The sequence below is a fragment of the Lepisosteus platostomus genome, chromosome 3, assembly GCF_059453375.1.
Source record: "Lepisosteus platostomus isolate fLepPlt1 chromosome 3, fLepPlt1.hap1, whole genome shotgun sequence".
Lineage (NCBI taxonomy): Eukaryota > Metazoa > Chordata > Actinopteri > Semionotiformes > Lepisosteidae > Lepisosteus > Lepisosteus platostomus.
In genome coordinates, this window is record NC_142613.1 from 58,120,509 (window position 1) to 58,137,312 (window position 16,804).

General features: G+C 39.3%; 1 protein-coding gene across 1 annotated transcript; it reads left to right on the forward strand.

The window, feature by feature from the left end:
• Positions 1–1,896: 1,896 nt before the first annotated feature.
• On the forward strand, positions 1,897–12,869 carry hnrnpua (heterogeneous nuclear ribonucleoprotein Ua). The gene is made up of 14 exons (XM_088626178.1): positions 1,897–2,612; positions 3,756–3,870; positions 5,217–5,290; positions 6,723–6,862; positions 7,369–7,468; positions 7,707–7,819; positions 8,252–8,515; positions 9,301–9,420; positions 9,601–9,729; positions 9,836–10,004; positions 10,390–10,656; positions 10,778–11,007; positions 11,807–11,905; positions 12,206–12,869. Exons 1-14 carry the CDS (start codon positions 2,066–2,068, stop codon positions 12,257–12,259), a joined length of 2,421 nt encoding a protein of 806 aa, XP_088482304.1. The 5' UTR covers positions 1,897–2,065; the 3' UTR covers positions 12,260–12,869.
• Positions 12,870–16,804: the final 3,935 nt, after the last annotated feature.

The following is a 16,804-nucleotide window of genomic DNA, read 5'->3' on the forward strand; positions in this document are numbered from 1 at the left end:
TAATTGAACTATGTAAATAAAATAATCACTTATTTAAATATGTTAGCAATTGATATTTTAAGATACATTCATAAATTCAGTTAAATCGTTTTTGGATGTACATTTGGGCTTATGTTGTTAGAATATGGAATATTGAATGACAACTGTAGGACAAAATTCACAAATACTTTTTAATTCATATTTTAAGCTGCCTTGTGTGGCAATATATTGATTTTCTAATACTTATTTATACTTGAAATGTTACATAAACACTTGTCTGTTGTGAAAATTTACCAGTTTCCAGTTACCAGTATTGGTTTGTCTCTTTGAATGCATCAAACAGAAACTACACAAACATTAAAGTTTCTGATAAATTTGCATTCTAGTTTAATGAAATGTGCAACACTAACCCACACATTGTGTAAATCAAATACTTTTCTGTTCTACTCAAGACGTTTTTCACTTCAGTAACTAAACTTCTTTTAGTTGACTTTGAAGGGATTTGGATATGTTAGCAAATACTGTATAATGTCTGTACACTTTCATATGAAAATGTTCATGGTAGTATTCCATTATTCAATGTTTGGAGTGAAACAGTTGTATAGTGTGTTGAGGTGGTGCTGGGGCCATTGGTTCAGTTCCTTGGGTGCTATCTGTGTGGAGTTTGTATGTTCTCCCTGTGTTCAAATGAGTTTCCTTTAAGTTCTCCAGTTTCATCCCACAGTCCAAAGACATACTGGGAGGTTAATTGGCTTCAGGGAGAATGGACTCTGTTGTTGTAAGTGTGTGTTTGTTTGTATCTATGATTCATCCTATAATTGACTTCTGTCCAGTCCAGGGTGTACCCTACCTTTCCCTGTTGCTTGTCAGGATGGGCTCCAGCCCCCCCCCCACACACAACCCTGAAGTTGATGAAGTGTTTGGTTGTCTGTGTTTCTCTAAAAGCCCATTGGCAATACTAAGAACAAACCTCTCAAGTATGAAATCCCCTTGAGCCCAGTCCCTGTACAGAGATAATTCAGTGCAGCCAAAGAAACCCAACCTGAATGGTGGAAGGTGGGAGGAAACAAGAACACTCTGCAAAACTCCAAGTGCACACAGAGGAACCATGCAAACTCCACACAGACAGATGCTCCCAAATGGAATTCAACTCAGAACCTTGGAGTAACGAAGCAGTACTGCTAACCACCATGTTATGTATGTGAGTGAAAATAATAGAAAATATCATCTTCTTGTAAGCACGTTGTTATCTGTCAACATAATTTGACAATGTTTCTTTACCTCATCTGATGAAGTATATATGGACCACTAAAATGCAGACAAGCGGAGGATTGGGGGAGCACTGCTTATTCCTCCGAAACAATTAGGCTGCATTATGCAGAATAACACGCGCAAATGGCCTTCTCGTGTTTTTTTTTTAATTTAGTAACTTTATATTGCATAGCTACAACATTGCACTATTTCTTTCTTTTCTGTACATTGCGAAATACATGTGGCCCTTGGTGAAATTCGCTTAGAAAATGCTGTGCTTCACAGAAACATCAAGGAACAATCGCACTTTCCTAATATCTCGGCTTTAGCTCTGCAAAAAAAATGTAGAATTTAAAATACTTTCGGCTTTTTATCTTGGATCACTTTGCACACGATCGTGCATTCTTACTGGACCATGCACTGATATTAGAAAAGCCTCAGAATTAAAACGCTAATAAACTCTGGTTTGCTGTTTTACTAAGCACAACAGATTTGTTTCTTAACTTTTAATACATTTCTAACAAAAGCTAAAAATATGCAGGCATAACACTGTACCAAATGAAACTGTCGTCGCCGTTGTCGGCTAATTACGGTAGTCACCGCCCAATTTCTCCCTCCTTTCGCATGAATACGGTAAGAGTGTATTACGTACAACTGGCGCTAGATAGCCGCGCAGCTGCCAGTGGGAGAGACGCACAGAGAGGGACGAGCGTTGTTTGGCGCAGTAGAAATTCTAGGCGGCTTTGCTTTCTCTGTATCACTTTGTCTACAGGGCTTTCTTTTAAAAAAAATATTTGTATATCCCCGAGCTTCGAGCGGAAATCCAACGGGAAAAATGAGTGCAATCAACGTAAAGAAGCTAAAGGTAAACGAATTGAAGGACGAGCTGAAAAAGCGCCGGCTCTCTGACAAGGGGCTGAAGGCCGAGCTGATGGACCGGCTGCAGGCCGCACTCGACGAGGAGGCCAAAGCCGGTGGCGCTTTCACCGGGCCCGGAGGCGAGGAGAACGGGGCCGAGGGGGGATCGGATGGGGCGGGCGGCTTCGATGAGATGGGCGACGAGCTGGAGGACGATCTGGCCGGTGAGAGCATGGAGGCCGAGGAGGAGGAAGACGGGGGCGAAGCGGACGCAGCAGAAGTCGAAGCTGAAGCCGAAGCCGAAACCACCACCACCGCCGCCGCCACCGCCACAGCTGCTGCTGCTGCTCCTGCTGCTCCGGGCGGGGGCGCAGATGTCGGCGGGCAGGATGATGAGATGGGGGAGGAAGAGGAGGAAGACGCGGGAGTCGAAATGGATAAATCCGAGGATGATGAAGATGCCGGGATAGAAATGGACAAATTCGAAGAGGAGGATGGGGCACCAGGATCGCAGCCCGCTGAAGGTTAGTCCCCATCTTAACTAAGACCCGAAACATCACGTGTTTACGCCAGCCCTGCCGGTCGGAGCAGAAGGCGCAATTGATGGCTGTTACTTAACAATACGGGCCAAACAATTGTTAGACGTGCTTCGATAGGGGCCTTGTTTTCGGACATGAAGGCGCAGTTTGGGCGTTCGTTTTTTTTTTCTTTTTCTGCAAACGCGTTTTGGAGGTCAGACGCGAATGACGCGTGGTGCTATTTGTGGTTTTGTTGGCGCTTTCCAGACAAAGATCCACATGGTGCTGCCAGGCGAGATGAAATGGTGGCCCTGGTCGGAGGCGGCGGCGACTCGCCTCGCCTCCATTGTTCTGTGGGCGACGGGCCGGGCCTGCGGATGTGTATCTGTCTCGGCTTTAGCTGTGTCCCCCCGCGACGTCTCGATGCTCCTCCAGCTCTCTTCCCCGCGGTTGCCTGTCGTGTGCGCTTCAATCTGACATTGCTCAAGCCGTGTCGGGCCTAGTCCTTCCGTTCCGTGCCTTCCTGTAGTGGCAGGACTTAACTGTACTTTCGTTTTTGTTTTGTCGGCTGTAAGTTTTCGGAGGCTTTTTTTTTTGTTGTTTTGGACGATTTGTTTGAGAGATTTAGACTGGTTTGAGGCGTCATATTCCCGCCGGACTGATTTTTTTTTTATTTTTAAATCTGGGCCTTTGAACGGTTAGTGGGCAGTAGCGGTTTTGAAAAATGCCAGGAAAGGTTAAAATCCGATTTTATCAACGTGTACAGCGCTTATTGCCCACGTATTTCAGACGCAGTCTGAAGTGGGAATCGGGTTTATTTATTGGGAAAACTAGGCTGGAGCTTTTAACGGCGTGAAAGGTCTCAATTTGCAAATATTTCCTGGGAGAAAGTAAACTTGAAATGCGTTGTTTGTAGTAAATGCCGTGTACACTGACCGGCATGGAAAGCAACGATGGTGTGGGGGGGAGGAGGAATGTTCATAAAGCTTGGAAAAAAAATGTCTTTACAATTTTGGTCTTCTCTGTCACAAAAAAAGACCAAACGCGCTGTAGTCTTAACAAAAACATGCAGCAGTTTGTGGCCGCCATTTAACAATTCGGCTCAAACGCTGAGGTATCCCTCTTCATGTTGTGTTTTATTTTTCAAAGGAGACGCTGATAAAGACAAGAAAGGTGAACAGAAGAATAAGAAGGGTGTAAAGAGACGCCGTGAAGAACATGGAAGGGGCTACTTTGAATTTATCGAAGAAAGCAAATACAGCCGGTAAGGACCATGGTGGCCTTCGCTAAATCTGAAGTGCCACCGCGTATGTGAATGGCTCACGGATTCACGGATGCCCCTGGGTCTCCTCTGTAAAAGGGGTAACAAAGAAAAGCCGAGGAGACCAGAGCAGCTGGGCAGGGTGGGGGCGGGGGCTCAGCTCGCATAATGTAGGGTTTCTGCTAGAAGGACGTCTGCCCTTTGGGTCTTCGGTTAGTGTATTTGGGGGGTAATAGTCTTATCTAAACAGTTTCACTTACATTGAGAGTCATCTGCAGATTAAGTAGTGGGGAGCGAAGGGTTTATTTTTTGCTTTAAGAATATCGATCTGTTCTTGAGGATGCAGGCGACTAAAATGGCGCGCTTATCCATGCTTTTCATCTAGGCATTTCTGACGGACCTTGAGTTTTGACATGCAACCCCTTTCGAGAACGCAGTTCATTACAGTTTCAGCGTCACCGTCCAATTCCTGCGCATCGTTAGAAATTGAATTTGTCGCTTTAAAGAGGAATGGGGATGAGACGTTTCGATCGTTTACAAATTTGAGAAGTTTTTTTAAACTCGAAATGTCGATTTTGTCGTCTTTGGTGCAGATTAGGTTGCTTAACCAGAACGTCTTTGCTTTTCTTTGATGGGCGCATGTTTGTGGAAGTGCGGAACTAACAATCAACTTTTCTTAAACATGCATTTAATTATGTGGCTGTCTTCGTTTTAATCCTTCGTGTTCTTTGCGATGTGGAAGCCTACGTCTTAAAACATCTTCATTTAACTGTCTTAATGTAGGGGTCAGTAATTCAAAGGTAGGGTAATTCATTTTGTATTTCTATCCCATTTGATAAATGTGTCTGTTTCTTTAAAATTGGGGTTAATTTTAATTTCAGATCACAAGAGATTTTAACTGTGGCATGAAAAGCAAGCCATGTTGAGTATTTTTATACTCATTTATATTCTCATTTATGCAATGCCTGATTGAGAAGCATGCACATCAGAATTTTGTAGTGTTTTAGAATGTTTACCTGTCTCACAATGGGGCTATTAGAGGTCTAAAATGCATTTTTCATATGTAATTGGTGAAAATGCTAACATTACCAATTATACAGACACTAGGTATTTAGATGTCAAGACTGCATAGAGCAGTCTATGCATAGCGCTTGTGAGTAAAGCTCTTCCAATTTCAGTCATTTAGTTTTTATTTTTAAGTATTTAGCTGTTTGGTATGGTCTTTGCTGAAAATATAAATGGAATACTCTTATTTAAACATTTTGAGGTAAGATGCATCTTTCACACCCGGGATCCAACGACTATACTGTGAATGGAGAAAATTAGGCTGGATGTGTCTTGTTTTACAGGGCTAAGTCACCCCAGCCACCTCTTGAGGAGGAAGATGAAGAATTTGATGACACAACTGTTTGTCTTGATACTCGTAAGTATTCAATGGTAGTAGTGTCGTGTTAGGCTAAATTTACCAAGAAATTGTTTTTCAGTAGTGTTTTAAAGCCCAATGGAATGAAGATACAAAAAACATACCTCCTTCATATGTGAAGATAAGTTCAAGATTGTTACAAATCTTAACTATTAAACTATCTTAACTAACATATCAGACTGACTTCAGTGAGCATTATAAGAACACCCTAACACACAACTGAATAATAACTTATTAGATGACTTGGAGGCTAAATCTTATTTTTCTTACTGTGCATTCAACGAGCAAAATCTGCCAGCTAGAAACGGGAGGGTTATTCAACATTGGCTGCTGAAGTTGTCTCGCATTGATGTGTAATATGCTGTAAAGCTCCGGGTTTGTGTTCAAACCAACAGTGGTGGGGGGACTGGAAGAGATTTGATTTTAGCTCTAAGACTTTCTTTTAAAGTATGCACTCCTTCATGCTGTTTTTGGCACCACGTTGGTAGTTGTTGCTAGCCTGAGGAGGTTATTCTGGCTTTGTCTGGTGGACACCAGTGGTTTTTACCTTCATAGGGGAAATCTGAGCAGCTTTGCTTGGTTTCTGGAGAGAACCTGCAAGTGCTAGGAAAGCAGGTAGTGATATTTAAAAGAATTCAAGGTTTCAAATGTTTGCCAATATTTAAACATCGACACAAATATATAAGCTAGTTTTATGCACTCTTAGGTTATGCGTGACAGGGGAAGTGCTATTTGTCCAGTTAATTGCATTGGTAAATAATATTGAAATTGCAGCTGTCTTTTAAAATTATTTTTAGGTTCTAGGTATTGTTTTAATGTTTTCCAGCCAAGCTAAAGCTATGTGGTGGCTGTTACCAATGTTTCCTTTTTTAAAAGAAGGAATGCAAGTGTTAAAAAGGAGAAGGGATGTAAAGATCCTTTAGCTCATTTCAGTTTTCAATAGCTAATGCATCCAAAGATCTCATCTAGCTTTTTCTTGAGAGAACCCTGGGTGTCGGCTTCAGCAACACGACTCGGCAGCTGATACCTCTGAAATCTTTTAGGAAACCTCTAAGAGTAAATGGGTATCGCTTTACACGGTCATCTTAGAGACCATTTCATGTAACTTAAATTTTAATTAGGTGAAATATTTATACAGCTTGTTGCTTATGTAGTCTTTGTGAATTGAGGTTTGTCCTGTACTTTGTAATGTTTTGTAAAGTGAAGGTTTTTATTAGTGGTGATAAGTTTCCCTTTAGTCCATTTGTTTTAGTGAATGCTTAACCACACTGTTGGGTATTTCTAGGTTGAGACTGGTTCTCATTTTTCTAGTAGTTAGGTTTTATGCAGATGCATTTAAAGTTAATATTTCAGTTGTCAAACATAAAATGAATGATTTGTTTTATAACCAAATATTGGTCTCAATGTTTAATGTGAATTTTCTTTGTTTTAGACAACAGTGATCTTCACTTCAAAATCTCCAGGGATCGTTACAGTGCTTCCTCTTTGACTATGGAGAGTTTTGCCTATCTCTGGGCTGGTGGAAGAGCTTCTTATGGAGTTGCAAAAGGAAAGGCCTGCTTTGAAATGAAGGTGCATATCTTGAATTCTCTCCTGTTTTCGTCTTTTTTAAATGAAAGGCCTAAGTTCCTGCATTATTTGATATTCACTGGGTTTAGGCTGGCCTGTATAGAACATGAAATTGTGCGGAAGCATCTTGAGTTTCTTATACCTTTTATTCACTTATTTAAGATATTCAACAACTTAGTATATGCTGAATGGATCAGAATTTGTATACGTATTTGAGTCATTTGACTTTCTTGATTTAATCAAAACATCCTTTTCATCACTGTTAATATCTTAAAGTACTGGATTGCGACAAAATAGAACTAGAAGTTTATTCTGATACAATTTATAAAAATGGTAAACTTGACAGCATTACCTGTTTTAAAACTACAATAAGTGTTTTAAGAGATGTTAAGTATAGTATGGTCTAGTGATTAATTTTAATATAACAAATGTCATGTAAAAGCCAGGAATATGTACATACAAAACAGTTACAAAGCGGGCAAAACTTTACATACAAAACTTTGTTGTAGATTATTGAGAAGATCCCAGTGAAGCATGTTTCGAGCAAAGGCATTGAGATCCATGAAGTGCAGGTTGGCTGGTCTTTGGCAAATGGGAATCTGCTTCTTGGTAGGTGTTCACTTCGAATGACATGTAATATCAGTCACCTGACAGATGTTGCTTAAAAGTCTCCTTAAGCATGCAGTGTACTGATCCACCAGTTTAAACCACAGTAGATTTTAAATTGGCCCTGTTCACACGCCTTCCTATGGGTGCAGATAAGCAGAACCTATACACTTGTATACCTTACATAGCTTTCATTGTAAAGGATTTAAAGGAAATAAGGGTGAATTCACTTGAATTTTAGGGGAAGAGGAGCTGTCCTTTGCCTATTCAGTCAAAGGGAAGAAAACCACTAACTGTGTGACGGGAGACTATGGAGAGGCCTATGATGAGAATGATGTAATTGGATGCTTCATAGTAAGTCTTCATAATTTTCTTCTCTTGCCATAAAATGAGAAATGTAATGTTAGCCTTGGTTTATGCATCTTAAGACCATTTAAATGTAACTTTTTCTAAGATGTTTGATCCCAACATTTCTATTTGGTTTTTCACCAAAATATAGGTATTTGCTTGAAAGGTGTTCTGTGGTCTGTTTTCTTCTAGTAGTGGTGTCCTGCATCCCTAAAAAACTCATGTACTAAAAATTACAGTATACTGGAAATGTCTATTTCTGTGCAGTTTGAAATTTGGTGAAACTGCTACCATACCCTTTCCATATTTCCATATCGGGCAGGGTGGTCTGGTTTTGCTTTTCAGAATAGCATAGCTTTGAAATGATTTTTGCCCGTGTGCCTTGTGAATTTCATTGTCAATGCCATCTCTAACACAAGAACTTTTGGTGTTTATCAGAATTTTGAAGGTGAGGAGGTGGAGCTGTCCTATTCTAAAAATGGCCAAGACCTTGGAGTTGCTTTTAAAGTCGGCAAAGAAGCTCTGGCTGACATAGCCCTGTTCCCCCACGTGCTCTGTCATAACTGTGCTGTGGAGTTCAACTTTGGCCAGAGGGATACACCCTATTTCCCTGTTCCGGAGGGGTACACCTTCCTCCAGCAGATACCCGTTGAAGACCGGGTCCGAGGGCCGAAAGGGCCTGAGACGAAAAAGGATTGCGAGGTGGGTCTCCTTGTGCACAAACGTCTGAATAGGCGACCTGCATGTTTTTTTTTTTGCTTAAACGCATGAGGATGGCTCAGTTTATGAGTCCTTGAAGTTTGTGTTTGTATTTTAAGTCTTTTTCTTTTCCTGCACTTTGAATTGACATTCCTAGGATTTGAATAGAACAATCTTTGGGTGGGGAGGGTCCAAAATAATGCTCTTGCCATGCATATCCTTTTGTCTCCCTTTTCCTCATGTTGAATACAAAGAGGTGAAATTTAACTTTTCCCACTGTTGTGGAAAAATGAACAGTACCTAACTGATATTGAGTCATTGTTCTATATTTTTGCTAATTGGGGATATTGGGCAGTTTGTGGTAACAAATTAATACAAACGAATTCCATTATGTTCTGTTTATGAAGAAATTAGCTGGTTTACATAAGTTTTACTTCTTAAGCTATAATTGCTATAATAAAAAATTATCATGGGAACGTCTTTTAACTTGCATTCCCATTGGAATAAAACTTAATATTAATGTTTTGGAATTATTGACTAGTTTGAAGTAAAACTAATGTAAAGAAATATGGCATAGTAGTAATTCCATATAAGAGGCTTTAAAGTCATTTTTCACATTTATGGTAAGTTCTGTTGTCCTTTTTAATTTCTTTCCAATTATACCATTAAATTGTCACTATTTAACCATTTACATGTAGTTTTTGGTTCGGCTGAGAACAGCAGGGGCTGATGAAGTGTTGTCTTACCTGCCTGTATGCTTGAATATTTTTTAACCTTTTCCTCCTCAGGTCATCGTGATGGTTGGCCTTCCAGGAGCAGGAAAGACCACTTGGGTTATGAAACATATAGAAGAGAATCCTGGGAAATACAACATCCTGGGGACCAATACAATTCTGGAGAAAATGATGGTATGACTGAGTAGGAGAAATGTCATAGCACTTTTTACCCATTGTAGTCAGAGTGAAAGTCTGAATGTTCTACATTATATAGCCATTACCAGTTGCTTATATTTTGATTAAGATGCTCTAAGCACAGTCATATCCTATCTTTGTTCTTGGTACATTTGTAAATCTGCCTTGTGTTTGCAGATTGCAAGCCTTAAGCGACAGATGAAGGACACTGGAAAACTGACTGCCATTTCTCAACGCGCCCCCTTGTTTCTGGGCAAATTCATTGAGATTGCTGCCCGTAAGAAGCGTAACTACATTCTGGATCAGGTATGTATGGGGGTACTTGCATAATCTGGAATTTTTACTGCAATGAGCAGGATTAATGCCCTGTGTGCTGTAGATTTAACAATCTTTTTGTTTTCTTTGAACCTAGACTAATGTGTCTGCTCCAGCTCAGAGGAGGAAAATGTGCCTGTTTGCTGGTTTCCAGCGCAAGGCAGTAGTGGTCTGCCCATCAGATGAGGATTACAAGCAGAGGACGCAGAAGAAGGCAGAAACAGATGGCAAAGACTTACCTGAGCACGCAATCCTGAAAATGAAAGGTATGTGCACTTGTAAGTCTCAGCTTCTGTAGGATGTGGTATGGGTGAAAAGTAATTTGGAGTTGTTTGTTCAACTTATACTTTTCAGACAAATCCCTTACTTAGCAATTCAGTTTTGCACTTATGTTTGGTCATATTGGCTGAAACTGCAAAGACTATGCCCTTTTTAGCACATTGTTGTGGGAGTATGGAACTAGCTTCCCTGAAGATGATACCGTGTCTTCCTTTCAAGAAAAGATAAGCCCCCTTTCCCCATCACAATCCTGGATAATTGTTTTTGATATGTCAATTTTTTTGTACTTCACACTTTGCTTAAATATACACTTTTAGTGAAAAGTTGTGTGCTGTGAAGTTGAATGGTCTCTCCTTGACCTTTTCTGCTCAGGAATCTTCGCATTGCCTGAGGAGGGCGAGTGCTTTGACGAGGTGACATACGTTGAACTTCAGAAGGAGGAAGCTGCAAAGCTCCTGGAGCAGTACAAGGAAGAGAGCAAGACTGTGCTTCCACCCGAGAAGAAGCCAAATCAAGGAGGAGCAGCCCCCAAAAAGGGCAACCGAGGGAGGGGTGGGAAGAACCAGTTCAACAGGGGTGGTGGACAGGGGCAGCGAGGAGGCCGTGGAGGGTTTCAGAACCGGGGCAATTTCAGAGGAGGCGAGTATGACTGCACGATTGTATAAAAATATACCGCATGTAATTCAGAGTGAATACCCCTGCTTCCACTTCAGAGTGAAGTAATGTGGAGGCAACTTGGTAACTTTTACTTGTTCTGTAGGACCGGGACCCCGTGGTGGATTTAACAGACCCCCCCGAGGCTTCCTTCCACCCCCGGCTTTCAGAGGGGGCTTTTCTAACCGAGGGAACTTCAACCGGGGTGGAGGGATGCCCAACCGGGGAGGGGCTCCCAGGGGAGGACCAGGCAGGGGCAATATGGCCCGGGGAGGCTCGATGAACAGGGGCAGCCTCAACCGTGGTGGCGGAGCAAACCGGGGGAACTTCAACCAGGTAGAGTTTTCTAGGAAAGGCCTTGAAAGGCTTTGTGGTGATTTTATAGGGATGGATGGTAGGATGTTCATGAGTTACAGCATCTCAATGCCATTTTCACATACGTTTTTTTTATGGCAGTCATTCACCTGAAAGCCAACACTGGTCCCAGAAGAAGCATTGCTAATCAATGCATTGTGGCTGTACCCCTTAGTAGAAAGGCAACTTAAAAATGATGCATGATGTATTCTCTAAACTACTTTAGATAAGTACTTGATTATGGGAATTTTTAGTACTGCTCTTTTAATAGGATGTAGTGGAATCTTTCATTGAACACAAGTGTACTGGTGTGATTTAACTATTGGAAGATTGGTGCCCACTGCAGTATATTACACTAAGTGTGATGGAGGACTAAATCTGTTGGGTGGTGGTCTTTGCTTTTGAAACTTTGTAGTTTAAGATCAGAACCTGCTGATGACTTCAAGATAAATCCCATAAAGGGGTAGTGTGACAATTGTCACTATTCCGCAGTAATACCTGATGATTCAGTAGGAACAGCAATTGCCCATTGTAAAGACGTCCTGCCTTCAGCTTTTGGAAAGCTTATAGCCTTCATTTCTGACTGTTAAAAATCATACCAAAATATTCCAAATGTAGGTGTTAAATATCCAGTTCTGGGTAAACCTTTCCAGGTTTGTGTGCCTTTATAAAATTATATTTCCTCTGCTAGGTCCTTAACAATGTGACAATTGAAGTGCACATCCCTCTTTCCCCCCCCGTGCGTTATTTCAGGTCATAACCTGCTTTGTTTTGGTTGCAGAAATTCCGGGGCAGAGGCGGAAACAATAACCGTGGCTTCAAGAACGGCAGTTTCGGGATGAACAAGGCTCAGGCCTTCAACCAGAGCTGGCAGCAAGGGGTAAGCATTTCTCTGATCTTTGGGTCTTCCAAAATGCAGAGTTTATAATTGAAAGGTCCTATAATGAGCTAGATACCGATTGTTTAACTGCCTCATGCTTCCTCTGTTGTGTGGTTCTAGCCCAAATGGAAAAAATGAAATCCAAGTGGTTTAGGTCTCTTTTCATAAATTACTTACTGATAGTTTTTCTTAAACTTTCAGACACTGCAACTTGCACTCGGGTTGTTTTGAGGAACTGTGATTAGTGGCAGCTTGTCTGTTGTAACTGCAGTTTAATCCTGGTGATTTTGTCTTTCACAGTTCTGGAATCAGAAGCCCTGGAGCCAGCAGTATCACCCAGGAGGATATTACTGAGCTGGGATAATGGACTGGTGATGCACAGACATCTTGCTCTGCAAACCTTCACAAATCTACCCTTTTTGTTTTTTTAGTCACACTTTTAAAAGAAAAGAAAAATTTAAAAAACACAAAAAAAAACATTCCACATCTGAGGAAAAGTGCCTGCGGGTTCTCTTAGAAGCTTTATGGGTTAATTTTACTTTTATTTTTGTACATTTTTTTTTAAATTCCCATGCTTTAATGTTAATGTCAGGAACCTCAAGCATTGTGCAGGATGGGATGTTTCCGTAATTCAGGGTTCTGCATTTTATCTGTAAAATGTGATTTTTACTAAGAAGTAAATTGACTTTTGTGTTTTTTGCATAGTACCAGTTGTCCTTATTCTAGTGTTAAACTTTCACACAATTGGGAGGAAAAACACTCCTTTTAGAAGCATGTAGACATTATGTGAGTTATTGTACCAGTAGTCCCGCAGCAACAAAAGTTTCTAAACTAATAAGTGAAGCTGTGACGGTTAAAAGTTGTGTGTTTTTTTTAAAAAGGCTTCATTTGTTGGTAAAAATGATAATTCAACATGTAAAAGCTAAACTTAGGTTTACAATAAATGGGTTCTTTGCTTTTTTTACTTGTATTGTTTATGTGTGTTTTTCATAATTTATTTCAAAGGTGTAAAATGACCTTTGAAAAACACTGGAAAGCCTTTTGTTGCAGAAATTCTGCCCTGACGCATAAATTCTATTACACTTCATGTGGGCAGAAAAATATGCAACTTCTGTAATGTTTTGAGGTCATCTCTTTACCAGTTTACTTCCCAAGAACCAGTAACTTTGGGAAGTCAAAGAGATTGGGTGGAAAGCAGTCTTTCACCTCTAGCTTTGTGCAAAAAGGAAGATTTCAGTGTTAAAGTTCAAGTACTACCAATCCCTCCAGTATAGTCACACTTTAAAGACTAGCTATTTAGGACACTAATTGGTGTCTGTTGTGCTCTGTAAATATTTTAAGTTGAAGGTATACCATTTCTACCACAGAATAAGGCACACAAGTGTTTTGAGAAGTGTAGGTTAGATATAAAATGGTTCCTTTTGGGAGATTTTTTTTAAATCTGGGCTACTGAAGTAATTTTTTTACTCTTTTCAAATAGTGAAATTGCATCAGTGCTTTTTGTGAGTTCACTTTCCAGAGTGGACTTTCTTTGGGAAAAATTGCACGACTTAACCAACCCCATTCACACACAATTCTCAAAGCATTAACATCCAGCTGAGCTGTTTGTGGATATCATGATCCCTTTTGCAACTAACAAGACTTTGGTTACCACATTAGGACTATAGAATGATTTATGCATTGCATATTAATTTTAGAGTATGGAAGTGTATGGGTATTTTAAAATTCTTACTTTTGATTGAATAGTTTACAGGTGTGGTAGCAGAATGAAAGACACCCTACAAATTATAAAACTTCATAGGGATATAATTTTAGTTTTACAGTTATTAAGCTTTTTCTATAGTAATGCCAGAAGTACTACTTCTCACCATGTGGCCTGTGTGCCAAACCTGCATATAGATTAAGTTTAAGATTAAACGTGGAAGATAAGATCTTTCCGTTTGAAGAAAGATGACCTTGGGTGCACATGAATCTTTCAACTAACTCAAAACTAGAATGCAGAAGTTGGAAATCCACCTTTCATTCTAAACTGTTCATCTTAACATGAGTTTTTATGAAAAAATATTAAGTCGTCTTGAGACTTTTGTACATTAATCTATCCTTTTAAGGATATTTTTGAACATTTTCTCATTGTGCGCTGCAGTTCTTCAGGGCTGTTTTAAGACTTTATTTTCCCCCTCCAATACAATTGAGATCTTGGGGATAATTTCTGTGCAATACTTAATTGCATATTTTTGTACACTTTTTCTGTGAACCCCTGTGAGTCACTGTAGCAAAGTGAAAGTTGATTTGCTTTTTGGAAACAGAAAAGCTTCGACTTTTTCTCCCCGAGTTCTCCAAAACTGGTTTCTTGATGCAAACATTAAATACTGAGCTAATTAATATTTTTGGAATGTGGGAAAAGTCTATTTTAACAAGTTGTAAAGGGTTCCCGATCTATTTTTCCTGCTTTTTAAAAATCTTGTATGGCTTTCAACATCAATTGTGCTCTCATTCTGCAATGCCTGGCTAAACTGAAAACTTTTCCGTTGTAGCATTCACAAAGAGACCTGATGCAAAAAATAACTTTCCCTTTTCTAATTTAAAAATGTAAAGTGATTTCTAAAGTAAATGCTTTATATCTTGATTTGAAATGTTTTGTAAAGAATATGGCATGCGCTGTAAAATTTACAGCTTATTTCAGGTAAAGTTTGCTTGTGTTAGTGTTTGTGGATGTACACAGTTGAAGTATTTGGTCAGGTGTTACTACTTATCGTACTGGGGAACTGTTCTAATTTTGTAAAATAGACCGATTTTTTTTATATACCTTGCTATGTTTTGTATTTTACTATGACAAATTAAAAAAATAAGCTGACCAAATAATTTTATTTATTTTACACATATGAAAGGATCTATAAACTACGTTAAATAAACAGATTTGGTGGTTAGTAGCCATGTGTTTGAGAAGGGCCTCCATTGCAATCTTTCTGTAGACTGGACTTCATAGTGCTCATCTGTTTAAAAAGGACATTTTGAAGATTCATGAAGTCATTTCAACACGAAACCATCTCCTGATTTTCACTATGATATGCTTACCTTTTTGCTTTCATTAAAAGATATGGCTGCCATTTTTAATCTCCAATAAGTTGTAAAAGCTAAGCATAAAATGATTCTTGCATTCCTTGACGAATCTGCCTGAACTCAGATTTAGTGCTGTATACTGTTTATCATTATCCATTATAAAGCTTGCAATTACTTATATCTAGGTGTTAATTAACTTGCTTAATATTTCTAATGAAGAAGGCTTCCTATATGATTAAACAGATTGTCGTATCTGCTAACTGACTTCCTTGAAGTATTTGCAAGCAGAGTGAACTTTTCCAAATAGGCTGAGGCATTTTAAACATAACTCCTTACCTACTGAGGGAAATGAGAAGTCTGCAAAATAGTTTTAACACTAGAAATTCATCGCTATAATAGACAAATGCACTGTACTAGAATAATGCTTCCCTTACAGGAGCTATTTTTAAAGACCCATTGGGGAAGTTGACCTCTTTGGGTCTAGGACTGTGTAGCTCAGTTGGGTTACCTTTTTGATGCCTGTTATACAATGTAACCTCTTAAATGGAAGTAAATTATGAATAGGAACCAGCGTTAACTGATCACGTTATTTTGACACTTCTCAAGTGTGCTGATTCTTGTTTTGTGAGAAGTGAAGTTAGCAGGAAGCCTAAACTACTTATGGAAAGATAGCATTTTGAAAGTGAACACCAAACAAGATTATTCAGAACCCCAAATTCTTGCATACTTCTAATATGGTTTATTCCTAGTATTTGGAGACTGCTGTAATCTAAGAAATGGTTGGAGCAGTAAATCATCTTTTAATCAAAATATTTGCACATTTCCAGATCAATGAAACTGTTCATCATAAAGTGGAAAGGTAAATGTCTGTCATCAGAGATAAAAGAGTTGCATTTGTTACTTGAGAATCACATAGCAAACTGTTGCACTAAAGTGCTTTTGTTGTCACAGGTAGGTTAATCTGCCTGATCTTAAAAACTACACAGATCACTAAAAACTTTCACAATGAAACTGAATAAAAATACATCTGCATTGTCTTGGCAATAGTGTCCTAGTACCACAACACCGTGTTCTGTGCAAGCCAGGTAGAACTGTGAACATGCTCAAAATATCACATCTTCAGAACCCACATACTGATCTTTTTTAATTTAAAAGTTTTAACACCACTGTTGTGTTACAGAGCGATCCATACACACCTAGAACAGTTGCTGTGAAGTCAACAACTATTTGGATTATAACATTAAGAGCTCAGGTAGAACTCAGAAAATGTTGATCTATGTGGCCAGAAGTGAATCTCCATATATTATGTTAAAAATTATGGCTTACAATGTATTAATCCCCAACTGTGCTCGGTATAAGCACTGTAGACATAACTGTTCTGCCTTCCAAAAAAGTTATTTAATTTAATTAAACAAGTGTGGATCAGCGCCTTAATCTTACCTAGCTCCTTTTCTGAATGATTCTCAAGGTTTTTCTTATTAACACAGTAGTATGCATGTGGCAAGGAAATGCTATTTTATTATCAATATTATCAGCATTTTCAAGACTAGGAAATTATGCTTTTGATCTACACTTTGTTGGGAAGCTGTTAATTACTGAAACTGGAAAATGGATTCAAAATAAATTCTTACAGGGGTGTAAATGAATGCTTGAAATGTACAGTGGATTATTCTAGAAAGAATGACGAACAAGACGTGCTGTGAAGTCGCCACATGAGGGCAGCACACAATGGTTATAAGAATGAAGTATCAGCATATTAAAATGGAATGCAATACAATATACAGTATTTACATGAAAATTTAATCAGTACTGTTTTGTACATCATATTCACACACCAGA